Source organism: Lepus europaeus, chromosome 10 (genome assembly GCF_033115175.1).
Source record: "Lepus europaeus isolate LE1 chromosome 10, mLepTim1.pri, whole genome shotgun sequence".
NCBI classification, from domain to species: domain Eukaryota; kingdom Metazoa; phylum Chordata; class Mammalia; order Lagomorpha; family Leporidae; genus Lepus; species Lepus europaeus.
Genome location: NC_084836.1, coordinates 57231580 through 57259004, shown reverse-complemented (window position 1 = coordinate 57259004; position 27425 = coordinate 57231580). Strand labels below are relative to the sequence as shown.

Below are 27425 nucleotides of genomic sequence, written 5' to 3'. Positions count from 1 at the left end.
TCAAAATAAGTTTATAAATATTTATTAGTTTACCAATGTATATATTTACTTACTAATATCTTCAGTATTTTGCATTTGGCTTTAGCTATATTGACCAGGCAGAAGTATAAACCATGATCCATACATACCCTTCCTCTGCCATCTTTCAAAATATTTTCTAGGAATAAAAAGACCCCGCAATTTTATTTTTAAATTTTTTTTATTTAAGTTATACACGTTTCATGTATTTCATATATACAGATTTAGGAACACAGTAATAACTTCCCACCCTACCCTCCCTCCTGCCCACACCCCAACCCTTCTTCTCCTTGCTCTCTCATTCCCACTCTTAATTTTTACAATGATCTATTTTCAGTTTACTTAATGATTGTAAAGTTAACCCTACGCTAAGTAAAAGAGTTCAACAATAGTATGAAGAAAAAAACACTGTTCCTCCACGGAAAACCCCACAATTTTAAAGGTAGTATGCAGTACAGTATCGGAGCTCAGGTGTAGAATTAGAACATACTGGAACCTAGTGCCAGGCCCACCCCACACTGATAGCCCGACACCAAACGAGTCACTTTCCTCTTTGCTTAGTCTCTTCTGTAAAATAAGACCAATGAAGAAGTACCTTGTTATTATGAAGATTTGAGCTTACATATAAATTGCTCTGATTATTATCTAATCAATAGTAGACATCATTGCCGCTTTTATTGTTACTAATATATGTCATGGCATACTTGCATGCTATGATAAAGAATACAGCAGGACAGAATACAGCACAGGCCAGGGAGTTGCTCTCCATCAACCCCTTGCTCATTCTGCTGACTCACCCCGGGTCGTCTCAGCCAGCGCCCATGCCTCCAGCGCACCCTGAATGATGGTGACTCTCCAGTCCTTACCTGCAGGCCCATCTTCTCTGTGCTTTCACCCTGGATAGCCTGCTTCCTGCTGAGCATTGCATCAGGGTGTCTCACAGGGCACTCAGCTCCCAGCCTGCCTTCTCTACTTTCCAGATCTCCTCGGGCATTCCCAAAGATCTATCAGTTCTTTGGAGTTGCGTGTACACCTTCCCGTGAATTCTTCTCCCTGGACGTAGAAGGCGGCCAGCAGAAGGAAGGGACTTGTAGCTAAATGCTGGGTAGCGCTGGGTGTGGGAGGTAGAGGACATCCTGTCTTCTGCGCTTCCCCCGTCCGAGTCTCGGGCGACAGGGACAGTGGCCTGCACCTGTGTTGAGAAAGACTCTGATAGTAACAGTTGCCCCTGTTGAATGCATAGATAGTAGTGAAACACTTCACTTTGTTATTCAAGAGCAGATGATAGAGTGAAGGGCTGTGCTGCAGGCAGGGAATGGTCATTCACAATTCTCAGCAAGCCAGCTTGCCCTGCCCTGCGAGTGAACCACGGCACTATGCCGCGGCGGACGGGGCTCACCTGTTTGTGCTGCAGCACCAGCTCCCTCTGCCAGCTGTCTTGTCGAGCTCTTTCAGAATCACATCATCATTTTACAAACAAACCAGCTGAGTGGTGCGGCTCGCCCACACCCCTTCCCACTGCTGCACCTGAAACGGAAGGCAGACCGGACAGCAGCCATAGACACACGCAGACTTGCAGTCGGGGCAGATGGCAGGAGCACCACAAAAATACAGACCTGTTATTAAAAACCAGTTAAGAAGCCGCTCGTGTCTTAAATGACAGAGAACTCTATGAAAGGCCCTTGGCTTATAAGTTGGTGGAATGCAGTGTAATTTAATGTTCTTGTTCTTCAGTATCTGCAAATGTCATTTCTGATTATAGAATACAACTTTTCTCCTACTCCTCTGACTTCATAGTATGAAAATAATACTGATGTATGCTAAAGGAAATTGAGTTCTCCCAACCCTGTTGGACTGTGTACTCCTCCCCCATAAATATCAGTTAAGGCATGCAAATCTTGAATGTTTTATGTGGATTTCATCTTTAAGCTTACAGTTAGAATCAAGCAGATATTTCTTCCTTTAAAAAAAAAAACTGCTTCAAATTGCCAAGTGAAACATGTTTCTTTAATTATAGAATTTATTAAATTTTATATATAGATGTCATATAATATTTACTTTGAATTTTTATTTATATATGCTATCCTCATGTTTTCCAACTTAAAATATGTATATTATAAACCCAGCATCTTAAAATGAGGTACAGATGATACAAAATTCAGTTTATTTATTTTCATTTTTTTTCTGTAGGTCACAGAGCTGAATATATGACCACAAGGTAGGAAACTATTTTTATCATAACTCCTAGTATGTCTCTCTTTTCTCTTTTGCAAGAAGCAACCATTTATTTAAATACTGCAAGAATAAACTTATTAATAGATATAAAAGATAGTTTTGGTTTGAGGAAGTATAGCAACGTGAAAAGCGTGGTGTTCTTACAAGATGAGATATACTCTGACGTATCTAAGGGTTCTCAATGGAATTATCACTCTGTAAACAAGCAGAGTCAACAATAGAAACCCAAGTTGAATAGGCTTGGTTTATCTAGTCGCAAACACTTTAAATTTTTACAAATCATCTGACAAGACTATTGATTTGGTAGTTTAATTAAAAACAATGAAACAATATGATGTCACCTACTGCATTGCTGAGTAGAAGATACTAGGTACTTCCTGGCCCTACGTTGCCTAATGTCCTACACATATCAGAATTCTATTGAATACCCTTAAGCTACCCACCTTATGGTTCACTTTAAACACTTCACTTTTAAACGCCAACAGCCACACGACATTTTTGGCTTGTTTGTTTTTCCATTTATGGAAGGATTTTGAAGTTACTTCTAAGGAAAACCATTTGAGAAGTAGTTTGTGATTTGGCTTGGAGAAAGCTGGTAACAACTTTTACTTTTTTTAAGATTTATTTATTTATTTGAAAGGCAGAGTTACACAGAGAGAGGAGAGGCAGGGGCAGAGTGAGAGAGGTCTTTCATTCGCTGGTTCACTCCCCAGATGGCCAGAACAGCCAGAGCTGTGCCAATCTGAAGCCAGGAGCCAGGAGCTTCTTCTGGGTCTCTCAGGCAGGTGCAGGGGCCTGAGGACTTGAGCCATCTTCTACTGCTTTCCCAGGCCACAGCAAAGAGCTGGATCATAAGTGGAGCAGCCAGGACTCGAACCAGTGCCTATATGGGATGCCAGCGCTGCAGACGGCAGCTTTACACACTGCTCCACACTGCCGGTCCCAACTTTTACTTTTTTATATCACCATTGTGCAACAGCCAGCAGTGACTCTAGTTGACATGGTGCGACTTGAACTTTGGGAGTTCTCTTGGAGGTGAGGGAATGTGGAACACTGTATGTCTGCTATGGCAGTTGGCAAGTTGATTTTAAGGCTCTGTGATGTTACTGCTGGGCAGATTATTCACAAAGAAACCCCTCTTGCTTCTTGGTGAACAAGAAACTGCAGTTACCGATTTTTCTAAACTTTTCCAAAGGAAAAAAAAAATCAAAGAGGGAGATGACCTCTAACAAGTAATACACAGTTCCTATTTTGTCACAATGCTGTGTCTCTCTATTTTACCTATTGTTTCTAAAATATAATTAATGTAAGGCACTTAAGACATATTTCCAGGAAAGGATTCAAATATATTAATTTGCAATAAGAACTTCATTGCCAAGGAGACTAGATTTTCATGTCAGCCTGACCAGTGCTTCTTTCATGCGTGCATCCCGTACAGGAAACCAGATTATCGGGAAGTTGTGTGATAGGCACAGCACACGAATGAGTCATGCAGGTGGGCGTTCGAACGCCCCTACCTGTGTTCACCTGATGTGGGGATCACGGGGCCAGACTCACCTCCGCTGTAGACGTTAGTGTGTAGGTGCTCAGGCAGTTTGTGCCCACGCCAAATCCCCTCCACAGCTTTAGCTTCTTCGCATCTACTTTATGCTTGAGGATCTTTGGGACAGGTGGTTTCCCTTTGTTGGCCCCTCGCCGGGGTTATCCTGCTTCTCCCTGTCTGCAGGACTAATTATCCGATGTCACTGGAGGCTCTGGCTCCAGCTGTAGGACTTGCTTGCCCCGGAACCAGTGACCACATGAAATGCTGATCTCCTTGGCTTCATCAGCCACTCCAGGTGTCACCACACAATGCTCTGTTGTCCTTTGTAATAGCCACTTTTGGAGTTTCTGTATTTGCTGCGTTGGTATCTTATGACCCTAGAGGGACTGCCCCTCCCAAATTAGTGAATTCCCCGTACAAACAAGCCAATCCAGAGCTCATCCTCCCAACCACGTCCCTTGTCAGGGCTGCTGTTCACCTGCACCAGGCACCCCAGGACCACATACCAGCCGTGCAGAGCCCCTGTGCCCCAGGGCCCACCGAAATTCTTCAGTCAGCCAACCTCAGCCTGCCTCTCTCCTTCCTTCCCATGGGAACTGCAGTAAGGCCTCGTGCCCACATTTTCCCCTTTCTCCTTTCTGCCCCCTGGCCAAGCCTGGGGCTTCCCCCTGTGCCTTCTCCTCTTGGGAATGGTGAATAATGAGCTCTTTTCAATGGCCATTGTCCCCTGATCTGTTGGACTCACCGTACCTGAATAAAAGTAAAATCCACATCATTTGAAAGGCTTCTAAGATGGTGAAGAGAGCAGATGAAATCAAGCTCACAGGGCCGAACTCCGCTGGTTGGTTGTTCTGTTATTCGCACCCACCAGATTCCTTTCTCCATGAATGGCACACAGTTCAGTGTATTAAAAAAATTTCAGCTCTGGTGGGGCATGACATGGGACCTTCTCTTCTAGACACCAGCAAAGCTCTTTTAACCTCTCAGGCCCCAGGGGGTCTTCAGGTGCTCCTTGTACACCCCAGTAGTCGCATGAACCCTCCTGCCAGAGAGCCATAGAATTTACTACCAGAGGCCGGCGCCGCGGCTCAACAGGCTAATCCTCTGCCTTGCAGCGCCGGCACACCGGGTTCTAGTCCCGGTTGGGGTGCCGGATTCTGTCCCGGTTGCCCCTCTTCCAGGCCAGCTCTCTGCTATGGCCCAGGAGTGCAGTGGAGGATGGCCCAAGTGCTTGGGCCCTGCACCCCATGGGAGTCCAGGAGAAGCACCTGGCTCCTGGCTTCGGATCAGCGAGATGTGCCTGCCACAGCGGCCATTGGAGGGTGAACCAACGGCAAAGGAAGACCTTTCTCTCTGTCTCTCTCTCTCTCACTGTCCACTCTGCCTGTCAAAAAGAAAGAAAGAGAGAGAGAGAGAGAGAGAGAGAGAGGAAGGAAGGAAGGAAGGAAGGAAGGAAGGAAGGAAGGAAGGAAGAATTTACTACCAGAGGGTTTGTTCCCCCCATCCCCTCATTCCTGTGATCCTATCTTAGGAAGTTCGTCAGGCTTCTCCATCAGTTCTGAGGATTTTTTCTACAGCTGACTTTCTGAACTTGAACTACATAAACTAAAATTAATTCTTCCCTAGAGAGTCTGCAGCTTCATGAAGGGCTTGATGTGATTTCCGTGTGTGGTGTGCATCCTCCTTTGAGCCGTGCAAGTAAAGAGGAGTTTACATTGGCGCATCCAGAGCGGCTTCTCAGTGCCTTCTCTCCCATTCAGCTCATTTGTAGAAGTTGAGTCAGCCAGTCCTGACCCTCCTTCCTCTAATGGGGTGGGGCCAAAGGGGTCCCCTCTCTCCAATGACAGGCAAGGTGATGCAAGGCTTCCAAACAGAGTATGTGGTGTGCTGGGTGTGCGTTTGTCGGAAGGACTGGCTTATCCATCAAAGCAAACAACAGACCAGAGGAGGGGGTAGAAGAGTCCATCCTGATGCTCCACAAATGTTCAGGCAGCAGGGTAGTTTGCTCTTTTTTTTTTTTTTTTTTTTTTTTTTTGACAGGCAGAGTGGACAGTGAGAGAGAGACAGAGAGAAATGTCTTCCTTTTTCCGTTGGTTCACACCGCAATGGCAGCTGTGGCTGGCTCACCGTGCTGATCTGAAGCCAGGAGCCAGGTGCTTTTCCTGGTCTCCCATGCAGGTGCAGGGCCCAAGGACTTGGGCCATCCTCCACTGCACTCTCGGGCCACAGCAGAAAGCTGGACTAGAAGAGGAGCAACCGAGACAGAATCCAGTGCCCCAACAGGGACTAGAACCCGGGGTGCTGGCACCGCAGGCAGAGGATTAGCCTATTGAGCCGCGGCGCCAGCCAGATAGTTTGTTCTTAAGAGATAATAATTCATGTAGCCTGCATGAATCAGAAACAGCGCTGAAACTACCAAGAAGTAGCATTGTCAGTTTTTCTACTTATGACCCGTTGATAGTTACTTTTGCACAAAATAAAAATCCCATTCACATGGAACAGAGCTAATGTTACTGTGCATTGAAGAATTCTGTTGTAAGTAAGGTATTATATTTAATTTCTCATCTGGGAGTGGAGGAGTCTATCAGAGCCCTCATTTTTAGGACTGTTCATGCTCACTGGGTGATTCAGAATAACAAGAACTCTGCCTTGTAACACTCTCCCAGACAGCGCCAAATCCCTTTGGTCCTACTTATTTTTAAACAAATGAGCAAATAAACAAATGTCAGCTACAGCATACAGAGAAATGGCAGTCTGAATGAATAGCTCGTGTGTTTCTTGGTACATACGTAAAAGTAAAGAAGTGGGAGAGGCAAGGGACTGTTGTCCCCCACGGGTGGGGGTGGGGAACAACCCAAGATTCCTGTGCTTTCTAATTTTGTTCTGACCTGTGGGTGTTGAATTTATTGTTTGATTTCTACCATGCTCAGTAATTATATTCCCTTCCCTCAGGCCTCCCAGTGTTCCCCCTAAGCCCCAGAAACACAGGAAGTCCAGACCCCGCTCACAGTATAATGCTAAGTTGTTTAATGGGGATTTGGAAGCATTCGTCAAGGTACTGGCAGCAGCCATCTGGGTGGCTGATCTCCACGCTTCTGACCATAATGGCCTCCGCCTCTCAGGATGCGAGGCAGGTCATTATGTCCAAGTCTGTCCTGGGGCTCTCTGCTTTCCCCGAAAAATCAATATAATATTTCCTGAAGTCAGAGAGGAAAGAATATTTGGGTTGAGTGCCTTCAAAAGAGGAAACAAACGTGGGTATTTTTGTGTGGGCGAAAGGGAAAGCCCTCTGTCTTTACTTAAAAAAAAAAAAAATTTTTTTAAAAGCCATCCTTTGCACGCAAAGGAAAAGAGCAATCTGGTAAGATGTTGTATTTTTACTTGTGGAAGCGAGATGGCACAAAATATATATTTAAAATCCATTCGTTAGGCTAACTCTGAAGCATGACAAGAGTCTTGATTTCCTGTGACTTGAGGAATTCATTATATTGGATCGATTGTAAGCCCCTGTGGTCTATAGCTTGGAGCTCTGCTGTGTTTACTCCCTGTCTTCTTTTTCATCCTATATTTCTGATAATGCTCCTAGCCGAGGACGAAGGAACTCGCACACGAGACACCAGGTATAGTGCTAGGGGGACGTGCGGGCACAGCCTTTTTTTGCCGTTGGTGTCATTTTCAAGTCATACTCATGCTTGGCTTCAATCAGATTTTCAAGGTCTTTAAAAGAAAAATGTTTGCAGTTGGAGATTGGGTTTATACATAGGTCTTCCTAGACAGGAACTATAAGGATCAAACACTAAGAGGAAGAGTTTTCTCCAGTAAACATGGAAGAAGTCTTGGGTTTTAAAATATGTGCTTAGCAAATGTGTATCAACTTTGAGTTAAGGAAAGTCAATGTGAAATACCAACTACACATTTAATACTGGATTCTGGATTCTAGTGTAAATTGCACAAAAAAGAAAGAAGTTTAACTTCTCCTTCATAGCTAACATTTTATGAAATGAGCTGTGATGTTTAAATAGGAAACACTGTTTTAAACAACCTCTTTCAATGCTATGTTAGACATCTTTCTTTCGTTAAAGGCTGATCTGTTTGTTGAACATGTGCACTAGTGATTAAGAAATTGTGTGTGTCCATATGGCCTGTGTAGGGACAGATAGACAAATATATATACAGAGAGGGATCGATAACCTCTGGCTGCCCTAAAAATGGGCCCTGGCCCTGGCACTAAGTGAAACGCCACTGAAGAACCTACAAAGCAATCACAAATCCATTGCCTTAAGCCTTAAACCCAAAAGAGCCTCATTGGCCCTAATTGAATATAAAATTATTGTCAAATTTGATTATCTGGTTTCCCAGCTTATATGCAGGGTCAAGTTAGAAGGAGAAGAGGGAACAATAAAATGAAAGCAGTGAGATGTGCAGCTGATAGCCTGGCAGAGAAAGCCAGCGTGGAAAAAGCTCCAAGAAGCACAGGTCGGATTCTGTAGTATTGGATCAGACAGTAGGAGACCACCTGCCTAAGGTCACTGGAAAAGCACCTGTTATATTTTTAGGAGATTTGTCATGAAGAACAGTTCAAGGAAACCTAACTGAAGGACTGATAAAGGGATCGACCATTTATCATGGAAAATTCGCTGAAATGAGCCCTCTCCATCTCAGAGGGAGCTGTGAAGACCAATAGGGAAGATGCAGAGTTCTTTGTGCACCTCTGAAAGGCACTGGACCACTTGAGGTCTGCACACCACCAATGCGGTCCAGCAAGAGCAAAGTCTTCCCTCTTTTCCCCGCTGGGAAACACAAAGGGACTTACTTGAATGCTAGATGGAGTGCAGCCCATTGTCTTATTTCTTAAAAGGCATTCCCTACCCGAGCATCTGGCATCCATGAAATTAAATTAAAACACACACGCTCATTACTTTTTGGCTACAGAATTCACTGTATCTGAATGAAATACCGATCGCGGCTCAAAGATGAGCAATCACTTGAGTAAATGTAAAGACACAAATTTTTTTTGATAATCCGGAAACCTAAGACTTCTCCATTTAGAACTTTCTTAGTGCAAACATTTTTCTTTTAATAATCTTCTGTCCTTTGTTTTTAATACTAAATTCAGCAGAGGTGTAAACTAATATTCTCCTTTTATGACTTACATCTAAATAGTGGCTGCTGTTTTAGGTGACCTTATCACATGAAATATCCATTTATGGGCTACATCCTCTGACATACACCTGTGTCTTGGAGAAAAGTCCCCTCTCATATTCAGTACATTTCGTTGTGGTTACAGTGACTGTTCTTGAGTCAACTGGTCCACACGGAAATGTGTTTTTATTCTTAAGGCTCTTCTTTAAGGAATTAATACAATTTATGCTCCTAAAACAAATTAACTAATTAGAGAAACTTAGTACAGGCTCCAGAAGTAATTGGACGTTAACTGGTTTGTACACTGGTTAAATTGGCTTAAAACTTAAAATGAAGCTCTTCCTTGAGAAGTGCATTACCCATTCTAGGAATAGGGAAGTTTAAATTGCTGAACCACACCCTTCCCAAACCTTCCTCCACTGCCTCACTGGAAAGGTTAGCAGATTCGGAATTGGTCGCATATGTGAAGACAACTAAGCTCTTGTGTTTCAGAATAAAATTCTTCATCAATGCATACTCGATGCCAGCTACTCATTTTTGTGACCCATGTTTCCTGTAAAGATCTAATTCCTGAAAGAGCAGTCTTAAACAGACACAAAGAGAATTCTGTCCTCAGGAACTGTCTTTAACCCCGTGGAGTGCATGGCACTGGTGCACATGTAACCGTGACCTCAGGCAGCCCCTGCATCTCATTTGTCATCCTGTACACATTTCTAAGCGTTCCCAGAGTTTACATTTGTTCCATAAAGGGCAGTGATTATTTTGCAAGATGTGGGGGAAGAAGGCCAAAAAAATCTTCCTTCCTAAGAAAACGAGATCTTAACAGAGCATCCCTCTGGACACTTTCCCCCCTTAACTCTTAAGACATGGGAAATCTGTAGGGATGAGTCAGTTCTGATGCAAACTAAGTAAATACATGACATGTTTTAGTTGTCGGTAAACACCCCTGGCATCATGCATCTGAACACACGGAAGCCCTTTCACAGCCGCGTGTTCTACTCCTAGCGATGTCCCAGGGAGGACCTTGAGAAAGGCTGCTCCAGTGAGTGGTGTGACTGATCCGGCCTAAGATACCATGATTGTAACACATGGAGTTCTTTCCATGGGCCCTTAAAGATTGCCCATTTGTATTTACAAAACAAAAGTTTCAAAATGTGAATGCTGCATTTATTCATTTTGGAATGTAAGCCTAAATATAAAAGATGCATTAGCCCTTGACATCTCTAGGCACAGCAGAGTTAAGTCAAAACAGACTTGCCTTGCATGTATTTAATTTGGTTTGCTCCAGAACTGAAATATACCTTTGTTGAGATATAAAGTCTTTCTTTTTTTATCTTTGGCCTTGTGGAAGATTTGGAGGGGGTGGATTTGAAAAATGATCATCTCTAAGAGTAAAAACTCACTCGCTAATGACTGTTAAACTGAGAGCTTTCTTGTTATGTGTGGCTCCTCCCACTCCTTTGAGATTGACGGGTTTCCCTCTCTTGACCCAGGACTCGGGACAGGTGATCCCCCTCATTGTGGAGAGCTGCATTCGGTTCATCAACCTCTATGGTAAGCCATGAACTACTGACTCTTCATGTTTAAAAGATCGCGAGGCGCGTTTCCACAGCATACTTTTCATTTCATTTAACACTTAATCCTAGAGAGAACAGGGACCCAGAGGATATGGCGTGTTGCTTCACCTCTTTCCCTTCTGTTGTCTTTAGGTCTTCAGCATCAGGGGATTTTCAGAGTGTCTGGTTCCCAGGTGGAAGTCAATGATATCAAAAACTCATTTGAGAGAGGTAACTGCGCATCTATTCCTATTAGCAACCCATGGTAAAAAGTCATCATTTTCTGCACACCGCAGTGGCACACCCATGGCATGTGTCCTGGAGGATCTTGTCTTTGCATTTACTTCACTGCAGATGCGGGAGCAAGCATCTATGCAGGGGAGCTGAGAACTGAGGCCCAAATCATAAGTCTCGTTTATCAAAGGTGGAAAAGCGTATGAGCTTTGCATCCTGATTCAAGACTGGCACTGATAATCCCAGCACTTGTACCAGAGGTGGCACCCAGCAGGATTCCAGACAGAGTGACAAGAACAACCCTGGGCCTAGACAGCAGGTGTCTGAGGGGACCCCTCCCACCGGCCATTTGTCAGGATCTTTTTCTTCCCTCTATCACCATCCCCAGGGCCCTTCTCTGGGACCCTAGTTAATTCCCTACTCATGTTCATAATTGGCTATCAAATAATCAAATAAATCCTCATTAGCTGTCTGTTAATTACCACATTATGATTAGCAAAATCATATGCTTTTCCAACAGCAGACCTAGAGTCAAATTGGACTCTGATTTACTAATCGTGGGAATTGGGTCAAGTGACTTGGGCCTCACTGTGGCCACAGTTTCCTCATCTGTGAAGCTGCATGATTGTTGTAAGAATTAAATAGAATCTATGAAAATGCCTGACTCTTTAATGGTAGCTGTTAGCTCTTAATGCTCTTCAAAGATTATGGTTTTATGGCACCTGCTTCTGGATATATCTGCACCTTCATGGAGATGGAGCTACCTTCTCTCTCTCTGTCTCCTTTCTCCTGAGGCATAAAACACTTCAGTGTCTGCAACATGAGTTGGACAAGTAAACTTGGAGCTGCCTGGTTTTTTTCCTGTTCCAAATTCTGTAACCAATGTGCTGTGTCGGGCAGAGTAGCCTCTTCCCCACCCCACCCCCCCGCCCCGAATCCCGGTCAGCAACCGACTGTGCCAAGGTCCTACATACACTTGCTCAGGATGATAAGCTGAAATGTGATGAGGTGTTGAGTGCCCAGGCCAGCCACCGCAGGCACAATGTTGGACCATTTTTCCTTGGAAATTCCCCTGGTATATGTTATTTGTTTGTGATCTGTGCAATGAGATTTTCTCACAGTAGGAAAATATATGTATCCTGATGAATTCACGTTCCATGATTTCCCACCAGAAAGCAAGGAAAACGGAATAACAGGTCACTGTAAATAAACCATCCCAAGAGGAAAAAAAAAAAATTAAAATCCAGTGCATACTTTTGGTGAACTTGTGAAACTAGGCCTGAGAATAAAGAATGGAGTTTAATCTAAGGCTGCAAATTATGTGAACTTACTGAGGATTTTATCTCAATTTAATTCTCAGAGAGATGGACTGGTCAGCCAGTTACCTAATATTTTAAAACTGCTTATAGTAAATAATAATATGATTTTATATTGGCAGTATTTTTGTAAAATATCTGTTTTTAGGTAAACTCCTTGATTCCATGATGATTACCTTTTCAGATTCTTCTGCCTGATTTTTTTTTTAATTTTTTTTGTTTGTTTTTTTTTATTATTTTTGACAGGCAGAGTGGACAGTGAGAGAGAGAGACAGAGAGAAAGGTCTTCCTTTTTGCCGTTGGTTCACCCTCCAATGGCCGCCGTGGTAGCGCGCTGCGGCCGGCGCACCGCGCTGATCCGATGGCAGGAGCCAGGTGCTTCTCCTGGTCTCCCATGGGATGCAGGGCCCAAGCACTTGGGCCATCCTCCACTGCACTCCCTGGCCACAGCAGAGAGCTGGCCTGGAAGAGGGGCAACCGGGACAGGATCGGTGCCCCGACTGGGACTAGAACCCGGTGTGCCGGCGCCGCAAGGCGGAGGATTAGCCTAGTGAGCCACGGCGCCGCCGGCCTCTTCTGCCTGATTTTAACCTCACCATCTGCTCAACATGGCTTTCGCATGTGCTGTAATGCCACCATGCCACTTTGGGAAATACCTGTTGATTTAATAGTATTTGCAATTACTATTTGATATTTCTGATGGATTTTGATGACTCATATAGCTTAACCAGACAGATCGACACCGTGTCTTTTTCCTAGCAGGGTATGAAATGCAGAATGTAGTATTTGAATTCATGTCAAAGTAAGATTACTGATTTTAGCTTTTAAAAAAACATTGGGTAAAATTATAAATCCCACAATATTTTATTTTAAGGTTTGGGTAACTTGCAAGGGATTATTTGGCAACATAAGATTTTTTTAAAATTCTTATTTTCACCAGCTATTTTTAGGTTAATCATGGGGTAGGATATCTAAACCAATTATTTTAATTTTGGAACCATATAATCTTTCATAAAGCATAATTAAAAGATAAATGTGTATATAGCAATGTGTGTGTGTAGAAACATACTTTTTTTCAGAAGAAAAGAGGCACGGTGCATGTAACTCATTTTTCTTTCTAGGTGAAAATCCTTTGGCTGATGACCAGAGTAACCATGATATTAACTCTGTGGCTGGTGTTCTGAAGCTCTACTTCCGTGGGCTGGAAAACCCCCTCTTTCCTAAGGAAAGATTTAATGATCTGATTTCTTGTATCAGTAAGTGAACTTTTTTTTTTCAACCTTTTCACCAACTTCCTGGAAAAGGCAGTAGCCTTCTCCAGATACCTCCCCCAACCCTTGTTACCCCATCACCACCACATTTCTGAGACTGTTTTGTTTCCTTTCTGGAGCCAGCGTGAGTCATCCTCCCAGCTGTGGCCTCGCCCTTAGCCAAGTGGGCCTTGCTATTTGAACATCCTCTAGCTGCACAGAGCCAGCGGCTTCCCACTTAGCATCTGGAATAAAGCAAAAAGGCAGGTGCCTAGGGAGAGGAGAAAGTTGGAAGCCTGGAAATGTAGCCTGCTTGTGGCTCTCAGGTCTTGGTTTTCTCACCAACTTTAGGAGTGGAATGATTTATCCTTTCTGAGTGTTGCTTCAAGAAATAAGGTAAAGTGAGAGAAGCGATCATTATGATGGTGCAGGAACACCAGGCGGTCATTATCTGTCAGTGGGCATCCCCAGCTAATAGGCAGAGCCGCTCTGAGTCTGTGTGTGATATATTACGAAACCAGTAATCATGAGTGAAGTGAAGCATTGCTGTTTCCCTCCCCACGTCCCTACGAGGGCTTTTGTCAGTAGACAAAGGAAGGTGAAAATAATGAGGTCCAGAATTAGACAGGAACCACAGTCGGGTTCCATGAGTCTGAAGATTGCAGTGGCTCTTTAAGTCCAAGCTCCCAGCCAAGTATGTACAGCAGACTTCAACCACATAGGCTCTTGTAAGAACCAAGCTTTACTCTCTATGAAGAAGTCCGTCCCCTCCCCCTGCCCCAATCTCTTCACCTCTATCTGAATCAAGTCCTAATGACTTGGTCTCAACTCTCTCTACTCACTCCTCCTTCCCCATCACCCTGGTCTCTCACGGGGGTATCAGGGTCTGCCAGGTGTCGCCCTCCCTCTGCAACCTGCTCTCCCTGCCGCACTGTCCTAATCATTCTTCAGCTAGACTCAGAGGGGAAGACCGGGTTGTTGTCTGTCTCCTGTTTCAGTATTTCCCACATAAACACTGACGCCTTGGTCTGGTAATCAGTCCATGGCATTGAACTCTTCCTCCGTCTGAACTGTCCTTCTATCCGAGCTGTTTCTTGTGTTTTGCAGTCATCTCCTGCCTCCCTTCCCCTGGATTTCAACAGTTGTAAACTGTGCGCGTGCCAGGCCACTTCCCACCTCCATGCCCTTGCCCATTCTGCTTCCTCTGCAGAGTCTGATGGCTGTTGGACATCTGCTGTGAAGGTGGTGCCGCGCTGGCACTACTCCCAGAACACCAGCCTCCCCGCTACCTCAAGCAGAATTAATCGCCCTGTCCTCCGCTGATTTCCACTCTGTCTTTTTTCCTTATTGCCCCACGTTAAAATTCTTTTAATTCCTCTGTCTCCTTCCACGGGCAAGGGCATTTAGGGAGAGGTCAAGGGTACAGGTTCTAGATTCAAGAAGCCAAGGTTCCAATCCTGGTTTTTGCCACTTGCAAAAGGTCACCACCCATGTGACCTTAGGCACGTTTCTAGAGTGCTCTGCATCTCGGTTTCCTCCTCAACGTAACTAGGAGAACATTAGTCCGTATATCATCGGGTTGTGGGAACTAAATGAGTTCATATGTGGAAAGTACTAAGAAGAGCACCTGGCGTGAGTATGCCCAATGAAATGCCCACAGTGCCCCAAGCCTTAATGGATTATTCACTTTTACTGCCATACACTTGATATAATCCAGGCTTAGAGTAAGTACTCAATACGTCGTTGCTAAGTTGAATTTAAATGAAATGAATTGGAAAATAAAAATTCCATCCATGCTTAACATCTTGGCTGTAGTTGGGCATGAGTCTCCCGGTCAGATATGCCGTGTGGGATTTAGAACACGCCTGTGTGTCCATGCCAAGGCTCTTGGCGTGGCCTGAGTCATCACAGCAAACCTCTGACCCAGCTGGAAAGAGCTGAAAAGGAGGTGTCTCAATTCTGGAACTCTCCTTTGGCCACGTCCAGTGAGTTCCCTCATACCCTAGCCAGAAAGCTTAAAAATGGAAAAATAAGTATTCTACAATACTTGGGCATTTTTCTAGTCACATATATCATGTCAACTTTAATTTTTACATGGACCAGTTGGATAAAGAGCTTTGGGCTCTATCATCTGTGGCCTTTATAGGAATCATTTCATACTCATTAAATGAGAAATATTCCACTGTGGTTAGTAATAGTTGAGGCTATCAAGTAAGAACATTCCAGGTTCAAATCCTGCCTTCACCACTTACTAGCTTTGTAAACTTAGGGGAAAATGAGTACTTCATCTACTTATTTGCCCTTCCTAGAGCCTGTGTGAAGAATGAATGAGAAAATCCATATAATGTGTTTACCGTTGTGCCTTGCAAATAGTAAGGGTTGATAAATGTTGCTTACTGTCATCATTACTACTACAATTGCCATTACTCCTACTAAAATATATGCCTCAGGTTACATATGCCAATGCTTGGGCTAGCCACTGAATTTCTTTGACATATTTACCTCAGATGAATTTAGAAATGCCATTAGGGGTGGGCATTGTTGCACAGCAAGGTAAGCTGCCACCTGGGACACCCACATCCCACATCAGAGTACCTTGTTTGAGTCCTGGTTCCTCCACTTCCAGTCCAGCTCCCTGCTAACACATCCTGAGGACAGCAGAGTGCTTGGGCCCCTGCCACCCACATGTGAGGCCAAGATGGAGTTCTGGGCTTATGGCTTCAGCCTGGCCCAAGCATGGGTGTTGTGGGTATTCGGGGAGTGAACCAGCATATGCAATCAATCAATCTTCCTCTCTGCCTTCATCTACTTATTCCAAGTAGGTGAAAATTAATTAATTAAAAGGAATGATATTATTGTAACCTAGAAATTATGGTGGTTCCAGCATAATTTTTCCTAGCACATTAGATGTTTTGTAATAAAGTCAAACTTTCTCACAATTAAAGGTCAAGTTCAGCAAAATATGTAATCAGTAGGGAAAAAATGGAAAATCTACAGGAGTATCTTTTTTTTTTTTTATTTGACAGGTAGAGTTTTATATATATATATATATATATATATATATATATATATATATATATATTGACAGGCAGAGTTAGACAGTGAGAGAGAGAAAAAGGTCTTCCTTTTCCGTTGGTTCACCCCCCAAATGGCCACTACGGCCGGCCCGCTGCAGCTTGCGCACTGCGCCAATCCGAAGCCAGGAGCCAGGTGCTTCCTCCTGGTCTCCCATGTGGGTGCAGGGTCCAAGCACCTGGGCCATCCTCCACTGCCTTCCTGGGCCACAGCAGAGAGCTGGACTGGAAGAGGAGCAACCAGGACAGAATCTGGCACCCCGACCAGGACTAGAACCTGGGGTGCCAGCGCTGCAGGCAGAAGATTAGCCAAGTGAGCCGTGGCGCTGGCCGACACGTAGAGTTAAACAGTGAGAAAAGAGACAGAGAGAAAGGTTTCCTTCCGTTGGTTCACTCCCCAAATGGCCACCACAGCCAGCGCTGTGCCGATCCGAAGCCTGGAGCCAGGTGCTTCCTCCTGGTCTCCCATGCAGGTGCAGGGCCCAAGCACTTGGACTGTCTTCCACTGCTCTCCCAGGCCACAGCAGAGAGCTGGACTGGAAGAGGAGCAACCGGGACTAGAACCTGGCACCCATATGGGATGCCGGCGCCGCAGGCGGAGGATTAACCTAGTGAGCAATGGCGCCGGCCCCAGAAGTATCTTTCTGACCAGTGGTGCTAGCGATACTGGTTGTACAAAAGAAGCTACAAAAATATTTCCACCTGTATTAAAATAAGAGATCAATAAAAATCAACAGATTATAATACTTGAATTTTGGAAATTTTTTAATTTATTTACTTGTGAGACAAAAAGATGGAAGGAGAGTGAGACAGACAGAGCTCCCTTCCAGTGGTTCAATTCCCAAGTGAGTTTTATTTATTTGAAAGGCAGGAAGAGAGAGAGGGAGGTTGATTGGTTGGTTGATTGAGATTGAGAGGAAACCCAATCTCAGCTGTTGTGGCCACTTGGGGACTGAACCAGCAGATGGAAGATTCTCTCTCTCACTCTGTCACTCTCACTCTCACTCTCTCACTCTCACTCTCACTCTCACTCACTCCATCTCCGTCACTCTGGCTTTCAAATAAGTAAATAAATAAATAAGTCTTTTTTTTAAAAAAAGGCAAAGTTTGCAGATGTTGAACAGTGTACCCCAACCCCGTTTTTCCTCATACGTCTTGTTATTTTTAGCAAACAAGTTTGCAGAATGGGAAATTTTTCAAGAACACCTATTGGCACCAATAACCTCTTTACATAACAACCGCTTTATGTAATAATCCATTTTCTTCTAATGTCTAACTTCTTTTAAAAGTGGAGGGAGTATTCTTGGCTACTACTGATTTATCTCTAAGAAAGCATTTTCTCTTACCAGTGTGACTATGATGATTCTGCATTTTCCTTCGATTTTCAGTAAATTCTTTGGAATGACATATCATGCGTCCTGATATCCTTCCATTGATATTACAGATTGTTGATGATTTGAACGAAGCTGACTAAATTCCCACAATGTACTAAACTTCCTGGGCATTCAGAGACTTGATTCTTACATTCAAGTGCTTAAAATCTAGCAGGAAAGATAAGATAATTAAAAATAAATCCCATTTAAATCAGCCTGTGATACACAAAGATCTAGGAATCTTTGGGGGAAATCTCAGAGTGATAGTTTTTGCCAATGTCATCTTGTAGCATTGTTACAGTTGGGTTTGACTTTTTCCTGTTAAGGTAATTTCATGTGACAGTTACTTTGTATGGAAAAGTTTTCCATCTTTTCTAAGAGGTTACATAAGTCCCTGGAGCACCCACTACTTTTTTCTTACCTATTTTTGGATTGTTTGGGGAAATATTTGTATATTCATGAATTAGTTATTATGTGGCCATGTTTATGCCCCTAAATGACCACATTCTTTTAGAAGTTTACAAATGTATACACTAAAAGGGAATTGGTGTTAGAAATATCTCCATCTCCCTCTCCCTTTCCCTCCCTCCCTTCTTCCCTCCCTGTCTCCTTCCCTTTCTCTCCCTCTAATGCACTATTCATTAACTCAGCTCCCTGCAAATTTCTTCTTAAAAATTATCGGATGAAGGCATGGTGAAATAAAATGCACCATAATTTTAAAATGACAAACCTGGTAGTTTCTCACCCAAGGGTTGTTTTGTTTTAAAACCATCGGCTTTGCGAATGGTTTTGTAAATGCGCCAGGCCATGCCCACAGAGTCTGGGCAGCCTCTAGAGCATCCCCGTGTCATGACTCAGAGATTCCCAAGGGCATGAGTCCAAGTGACTTGGTCTGGAAGAGCCACTCAAGGAATCTGCTTTTCCTGGCTGCCTGAGGGCTTTAAGCCCAGCTGAAACACTTGCACTTCATTTTGCATTATGTGTGATTCTTCCAGCCACCAACTGGACATGAGGAAGCAATTTTTTAGGGGGGAAGGGTTTCCTATCACAAAGCCAACATGTAGTCATCATAGAGCAATTGAAAAATACACAAAGGCACATAGAAGAAAATACTGTCCCCCATAGTACTGACACCAGAAGAGAATCGATTGTGGGTGTACATTTTGTTGTTGCATTTCCTCCCTTTTTTTTTTTTTTAAGATTCATTTATTTATTTGAAAGGGTTACAGAGGTAGAGAAAGGCAGAGAGAGAGAGAGACATCTTCCATCTCCTGGACCACTCTACTAATGGCCACAACGGCCAGACATGGAGCAATCCAAAGCCAGAGCCTGGAGCTTCTTCCAGGTCTCCCACATGGTTGCAGGGGTCCAAGTACCTGGGCCATCTTCCACTGCATTCCCAGGTGCATTAGCAGGGAGCTGGATTGGAAGTGGAGCAGTCAGGACTCAAATTGGTGCCCATATGGGATGTTGGTGCCACAGACGGTGGCTTTACCTACTACACCACAGTGCCGGCCCCTCCTCCTGGCTTTTTGTTAATGCATGTGTATATCCAACTTTTGAAAGCAAAAATGGAACTTACACTATCCATATTGTTCATAACCTACCTTCATTTTAACTTCTGTATTATAAAAAATTATAACAGCTGCAGAAAAAGACAGAATAATATAATGTGGTCCCATGTACATCATCACTCAGCTTTAACATCTTTCTTTGCCACACGTGCCCCACCTGTACCCACTTCCTCGTCTCTCTCTGACTTTATATCATTCATTTGTGTGTGCATGTGTGTGTGTGTGTCTGGGTGATAGGGGACCCCCTTTTTTCTTCCTATCATGTTTTCTATTATGAAACCAACATGTAATCACTGTAGAATATTTCAAAAATACACAAAAGCACATAGAACAAAATACTGTCCCACTTAATATTCCTACCCACTGAGAGCTAACGTTGTGTGTACACTTTGTATGCAACATTTAGATTGCATGTGAATGTGTAACATAACCACAGTACCGTTGTCATACCCTAAAACGTTAACAGTTTCTTCTAGTCATCATCACATTGGCGGCAGTACTTTTGGAAAATAGTTGTTTATTATGTGATTGACATGTGGTCACGTTAGAAAAACGGCATCTACTAAGAACGTAATCCATAATACCTCTATACGGAGAAGTTAACCTTTTTGGTGTCCTTACGGATTTTTATTTGTACATTCCTATGTATTTTATTGAGGTATAATTCTCATAATGGACAATTCACTTATTAAAGAGTACAGTTAGGCATAGGAGTGTGACCTAGCAGTTACGACACCCTTGAGACACCCACTTCCCATATCACGGTGCCTAGATTTACCTTCCAGCTCTGCTCCCAGTTCCTGTTAATGGACAGCCTGAGAGACAACAACTGATGGTGATATAAAGCACACGGGTCCCTCCCACTCATGAGACATGGATTGAGTTCCTCACTTCGGCCCAGCCAACTGTTGTGCACACGCACTATCGATCTTGCTCTCCTTCCTCCTCCCCTTCCCCCTCCCCCTCCCTCCCTCTCTTTCTGCCTCTCATTCTGTCATTCACCCTCAAATAAAAAAAATAAAGAGTACAGGCCGGCACCGTGGCTCACTAGGCTAATCCTCCACCTGTGGCACTGGCACCCCGGATTCTAGTCCCGGTTGGGATGCCAGTTCTGTTCCAGTTGCTCCTCTTCCAGTCCAGCTCTCTGCTGTGGCCCGGGAAGGCGGTGGAGGATGGCCCAAGTCCTTGGACCCCTGCACCCGTGTGGGAGACCAGGAAGAGGCACCTGGCTCCCGGCTTCGGATTGGCGCAGTGCGCCGGCCGTAGCAGCCGTTTGGGGGGTGAACCAACGGAGGGAAGGCCTTTCTCTCTGTCTCTCTCTCTCACTGTCTAACTCTGCCTGTCAAAAAAAAAAAAAGAGTACAATCCAGTGGGTTTTACTATCCTTGCAGTATTGTGCATCCATCACTACAATCAGTTTTAGAACATTCCCCCCAAAATGAACTCAGTAAGCAAGCATTCGCTGCCAACTCCTCACTTACTGCCACCACCTCCAGCCCTAGACAAACAGCCACTCATCCACTCTCTATTCCTATAGATTTGCCTGTTCTGACCATTTCCTATCAATGAATTTATACCAAGTTTCTTGAAAAAGTTCATGGAAAATGGAATTAAAAGATAGCTTTATTCTGGTGCAGAACAGTGCAGTCCATGCATGTTTTTTTATACTGCACAATTCCATTAACGTTTGGAAGCACCTTGAAATGTGCTTTCACTTGCTGTAACTTTTTCAGTGATCGTACTTGTTCATGTATCAGCACTTCTTTCCTCTTGATTGCCAAACGGCATTCTGTTAGAAGGACATACCATTCCTGTGCATATATTCTTAAAGATTTAACTATTTATTTGAACGGTAGAGTGTCAAAGAAGGACAGACAGAGACAGAAAGATTGTCCATCCACTGGGTCACTCCCCAAATGGCCTCAGTATCCAGGGCAAAGCCAGGCCAAAGTCAGGAGCCAGGAACTCCATCTGGGTCTTCACATGGGTGGGTAGCAGGGGCCAGGTACTTGAGCGATTTTCTGCTGCTTTCCCAGGCACATTAGCAGGGAACTGGATTGGCAGCCAAGCATCTGGGACTCAAACCAGCACTCTGATATGGGATGTGGATGTCAAAAGCAGTAACGTAACCCACTTTGCCATAATGTGAGCCTTGCTCCTATACTTTTTTTTTTTTTTTTTTTGGACAGGCAGAGTTAGACAGAGAGAGAGAGAGACAGAGAGAAAGTTCTTCCTTCCATTGGTTCACCCCCCAAATGGTTGCTACGGCCGGCAAGCTGCGCCGATCTGAAGCCAGGAGCCAGGTGCTTCCTCCTGGTCTCCCATGTGGGTGCAGGGCCCAAGCACTTGGGCCGTCCTCCACTGCCCTCCTGGGCCACAGCAGAGAGCTGAACTGGAAGAGGAGCAACCAGGACAGAATCCGGCGCCCCACTTGGGACTAGAACCCGGAGTGCTGGTGCCGCAGGTGGAGGATTAGCCTAGTTAGCCATGGCGCCGGCCGCTCCTATACATTTTTTTTTTAACTTTTATTTAATGAATATAAATTTCCAGTATACAGCTTATGGATTACAATGGCTTCCCCTTCCCATAACTTCCCTCCCACCCGCAACCCTCCCCTCTCCCGCTCCCTCTCCCCTTCCATTCACATTAAGATTCATTTTCAATTCTCTTTATATACAGAAGATCAATTTAGTATACATTAAGTAAAGATTTCAACAGTTTGCACCCACATAGAAACACAAAGTGAAACATACTGTTTGAGTACTAGTTATAGCATTAAATCAAAATGTACAGTACATTAAGGACAGAGATCCCACATCAGGAGCAAGCGCACAGTGGCTCCTGTTGTTGACCCAACAAATTGACACTCTAGTTTATGGCGCCAGTAACCACCCTAGGCTGTCGTCATGAGTTGCCAAGGCTATGGAAGCCTTCCAAGTTCCCCGACTCTGATCATATTTAGACAAGGTCATAAAAGACAGAGTGAGGATAGTAACCAATGATCCTAAGAGTGAAATTTACCAGGTTTGAACAATTATACAGCATTAAGTGGGGAAGAGGACCATCAGTACACACAGGTTGGGAGTAGAGCCATTGGTGGTAGAGTAGAGGTTATGACTACAAAGGAATGAGGCCCAAGTGCACTAGACAGGGTCTAGAACAAAGGACAGAGTCATTATTAGAGGAGCTAAGAAAGGTGCTGTCTAAGCTACAATTAAGTTTTCTGATTGAGAGGCAAATAGAACCTGATAGAAGGGGCTTGATAATAATCTGGTGGTCTTTAGGCCTTGTAAGTTAAGAGGCCCAGACCTATCTATCTCTTCACATGGGGTATATCCTAAGGGAGGTGTGAACCTCCTAGGGGAAGGCACTCTGTTGACTTTCATTACTTGGCTGGCCTGGGAGGAGAGCTGGCCAGGTAAAGGCAGGTGGCATCTCTAACAAGAAATTTACAGTTCTGCCTGCAATGTTGCTGACCCTACTTGACCATACACTCAGCTGCAGTGGTCACTTTGGAAGTTGGGCTGAGTGAAGGGCTTTTCAGCTTGGAGCCAATAAGATCTGTGGCTCTGACCTGGGCATCCTTCGACTCCAGGGCAGGTCCATTTCCAGTGATCCAACTCTTGGCAGAGCTGCCAGGGCTCTTCACAAGCTGACTTCTGCTGAAGCCCAGACTTACCACATGGAAAGCCACTGCAGTGGACTGGCCTGTTGGGTCTCCTTGAGGGCAGATCACTGTACAGATCAGCCATTAATAGGCCTGCCACCCATTGCTTCTGATGCCTAGCTTTCTTTTCCTCCTGGTTTTTGTTGAAGCAGACCAGAGGATGCAAGTCAAGGGAGTGCCCATGTCCCATCTCTAATCTTCGGTGGCCTGAACTACAAGTCTATAGTCACAGGCATGTTCTGTAGTAGTTTTTCTAAGGTAGACAATGCCCATGAGGAAAATTATATTCTCACTTTAAAACTTTCTTTCCCTTTGGTCTGAAAGGGAGGTTTTTTTTTTCTACTTACTGTATACTTCGCTGATGGCGATGTGAATCTAGCTATGAGATTATAATTTAAGCTCTTATTTTGGCTATGCTATTACAGAAAAATGTTAGCCATCTCTTATAAGGTCTAAAGATTAAATTGTGCGTCCTACAGATTCCTTCATAATAGAATTAGTTTCCTACCTTGAAGAGAATAGAGAAATGAAAGAACAAGTTGGGCTTAGAATAGAGAAATGAGGGAGCAAGTCCTAGATCACTTGCTGACAATAGCAATATTACATGAATACTTAGCAAACCGTTTCAACCATTAGATAACAACTTAAGAAAACATTTACCAGAAGGTCCAATGCCTTCTATAAATTTTAAGAATCATGTATTTGAAAACACCTCTTAAATATCTAAGATGGTGTAGTTTGTTTAACCAGTAAACTTAAGCACAACCATATAAAATGTTTTTAGTTTCTTTCTACCAACAAGTTTAAAACATATGATACACAGATTCAGGTCACACAAATTAAAATGTATCTTTGATTGATTTTAGCAGCTTAAATTTATGGACAATCTTATCTAAAAGCCATTTAAAATAAAACTCTTAATAAAATTTCCCCATGTGGACATACAATATGTACGCACATATAACATAGCATAATAGACCAATATCAAAATCCAAAATATCTGGTTGAACTAAGATTCCTTAAAATCATGACATAACATAGACCAAATTTGATCATTGTTACTAGGTGATTATTCAAGTCTTTGAAAATAAGCACATAGTTAAATAACCCATAGCTCTTAATAAAAATTCAGCTGTTTTTGAACAATTAGAATTTAACAGACATCAAGAGAACATAATAGATTACTTTAACACATTGCTCTAACAGTGCATCAGAGTTTAATTCTATGTCAAAGAGAAATTGAGCTTCCTGTGATCTTTTGCTGTGAGGTTTCCTTCCTTTACCTTCTTTCATATTGGTGACCATGTTTCTGTGTTTCTGTGTGTAATACATCTTTAAGCATCTTTTGCAGGGCAGGATGAGTGGCAACAAATTCTTTCAGTTTCTGTTTGCTATGAAAAGTCTTAATTTCACCTTCATTCACAAATGAGAGCTTTGCAGGATATAATATTCTGGGCTGGCAGTTTTTCTCTCTTAGTACCTGGGCTATGTCTCGCCATTCCCTTCTAGCTTGTAGGGTTTCTGATGAGAAGTCTGCTGTGAGTCTAATTGGAGATCCTCTGAGAGTAATCTGACGATTCTCTCTTGCACCTTTTAGAATCTTTTCTTTATGTTTCACTGTGGTGAGTTTGATTATGACGTGTCGTGGTGAGGATCTCTTTTGGTCATGTTTATTAGGGGTTCTATAAGCTTCCTGTACTAAGATGCCTCTGTCCTTCTCCAAACCTGGGAAATTTTCTGCTAGTATCTCACTGAAAATGCCTTCTAATCCTTTCTCCCTCTCCATGCCTTCAGGAACTCCTAGAACCCGAATGTTAGATTTTTTAATAGTATCCTGTAGATTCCCGACAATATTTTTTAGATTTCTAATTTCTTCTTCTTTTCTTTGGTTTGCCTGTTTCCTTTCCTGTTCTCTGTCTTCTAAGTCTGATATTCTCTCTTCTGCTTCGCCCATTCTGTTTTTAAGGCTCTCTAATGTGTTTGTCATTTGATCTATTGAATTCTTCATTTCATTATGATTTCTCGTCACAATCACCATTTCTTGTTCCACTAGTTGTTTCATTTCATTTTGATTCCTCCTTAATATTTCACTTTCACGAGAGATTTTCTATCTTGTCCTTTAAGGATTTCTGTAGTTCAAGAATTTGTTTTTGAGAACTTCTTAATGTTCTTATCAATTTTTTGAGATCTGCTTCTTGAATTTCTTCTATCTCATCATCTTCATAATCTTGAGTTGGGGTGTCTTTTTCATTTGGGGGCGTCATAGTGTCTTCCTTGTTCTTGTTACCTCGGTTTTTGCGTTTGTTGTTTGGCATGTTGGAGATATTTGGTTTCTTCACTGTGGTGTTTTTTTTTTTCTTGTTATACTATGACTCTAGATTAAGTGGACTGTCTGCTTTTGGTGGAGCCTTAGAGGCTTGAGATGGGTGTGGACTGAGAGCTGTGTTTGGTTCCTCAGGGTTGAGGGTGTGTCAAGATGACACTCCCAGGTTAGGCGTGGTAAATCTCTTTCTTTTGTTGATTCAAAAGGGAAGTAATTCCGCACAGCTGAATGTAATTGGAGGTAGTTAGCAGGCAAATGATATACCCACAGGAGCCAGAGATTGGAAGCTCTTTCCCAAGGACCACACAGGGAATCTCTGCTGCCCTTGGTGTAGGCTCCAATTCTCCTGCAGTCTCCCACTGGGTTGCCAAGTTAGATGCTAATCTCCAGTTATTTCACCCCTCCCCCCAGAGTCAGGTTTTTCTGCTAGGCTCAGGGCTGGTGCAGACCTGAGGTCGCCCTGCTTATGACGTATGTCCAAAATGGCGCCTGCTCTTTGTCTTGCTCGCCCTTGAGGGGTGAGCGGAGAGAGAGAAACTCGTGTCCGTTTCGGTCACTTTTTTTTTTCCCTCTCTCTCTTCTAGTTAGTCTGGTGAATTTTTCCCCACGGAGTTTCAAGCCTCGTTCCCTCTAGCCTCCTCTTTCCGCTTGCCCGCTGGTGTCTCAGGCTATGGAGGTTCGGCTCACCTCGCGTTCCAGCGCTGGTGCGTTGAGTCTGCTGCTGGTGTCCCGAACTTGGGCTCCCACGCTCTCCACGCAGGTCCACTGTGAATCACTAGTTCCGGAAGAGTTTCCTCTGCTGTTTCTTCCCCTACTCTTCCTTGACCCTGCAGTATCTCCACTTTTATTAACCTGTGTCTTGCCGAAGAATATCAATGTGCTCCCTTCCTATTCCGCCATCTTGGATTTGATCCCGCTCCTATACATTTTTAATAAAACCTGGAGGCAGGCTTTGTGGTAGAGCAGGTGAAGCTGCCATGCGCAGCACCTGCATCCCGTGTTGGAGTACTGTTTAAGTCCCGATGACTCCGCTCTCAATCCAGTCTTCTGCTGATGTATCCTGGGAAGCAGCAGATGAAGAGTCAAGTGCTTTAGCTTCCACCACCCATGTATGAGGCCTGTCTGAAGTTCCTGGCTCCTGGCTGCTGCCTGGCCTAGCCCTGGCCATTGTGGGAGTTTGGGGGAGTGAACCAGGGGACTGAAGATGGTGCGGCACCTGTCTCTGTTGCTCTGCCTAATGGAGATGTGGTTTCTGTTTGAGGTGATGTTACATGACCCTAAGTGTACTACAAATCATTGAGTTACTTAATTTAAAGGGTGAGTGGTATGGTATGTGACTTGTATCTCCACAAAGCTGTTGTAAAATATTACATCATGCCATACTGGATCTTTTTTTAAGATTTATTTATTTGAGAGGTAGAGTTACAGTCAGAGGGAGAGACAGAGGGGTCTTCATCAGCTGGTTCACTCTTCAGATGTTCACTTGAAAATGGCCACAATGGCTGGAACTATGCCGATCCAAAGCCAGGAGCCAGGAGTTTCTTCCAGGTCTCCCACATGGGTGCCAGGGGTCCAAAGACTTGGGCCATCCTCTGCTGCTTTCCCAGACCATTAGCAGAGAGCTGAATTGGAAGTGGAGCAGCTGGGCTCGAACCAGCACCCATGTGGGATGCTGGAGCTGCAGGCCAAGGCTTAACCTACTATGCCACAACGCCAGCCCCACATATCGGTCTTTATACTGTTTTAAGTTAATGATGTTATTAACACTTTCCCATATCAGTATGTATTTTTTAAAATATAGATACCACTTAGTGTCTATATAATGGTTTCTATTTTTTTAACGTTTTCATTTCCCTCTGGCTTAGCCAATATTTTCAAGTATTTTTTTAAGATTTTTATTTACTTATGTGAGAGTTACAAACAGAGAGAGGGAGAGACAAAGATCTTAGATCCACTGGTTCACTCCCCACATGGTCACAAGGCCAGAGCTGAGCTGATCCCAAGCCAGGAGCCAGAAGTTTCTTCCATGTCTCCCATGCAGGTACAGGAGCCCAAGCACTTGGACCGTCACCCACTGCCTTCCCAGACCATAGCAGAGAGCAAAATCAGAGGAGGAGCAG

The 27425-nt window shown here is 43.8% G+C and overlaps 1 protein-coding gene across 6 annotated transcripts in view; it reads left to right on the top strand.

Moving 5' to 3' along the window:
* Window positions 1–27425, top strand: part of SRGAP1 (SLIT-ROBO Rho GTPase activating protein 1) — a 319573-nt gene that overhangs the window by 258416 nt on the left and 33732 nt on the right. For 2 of the 6 annotated variants that reach the window (XM_062203307.1, XM_062203306.1), the window contains exons 11-15: window positions 2209–2236; window positions 7383–7416; window positions 10432–10492; window positions 10648–10725; window positions 13166–13300. In XM_062203307.1, coding sequence (XP_062059291.1) covers window positions 2209–2236; window positions 7383–7416; window positions 10432–10492; window positions 10648–10725; window positions 13166–13300 — 336 coding nt within the window. Of the gene's footprint in view, window positions 1–2208; window positions 2237–6748; window positions 6927–7382; window positions 7417–10431; window positions 10493–10647; window positions 10726–13165; window positions 13301–27425 lie in introns of all 6 variants that reach the window. The other 4 variants (XM_062203305.1, XM_062203304.1, XM_062203303.1 and 1 more) reach the window with 2 other exon arrangements.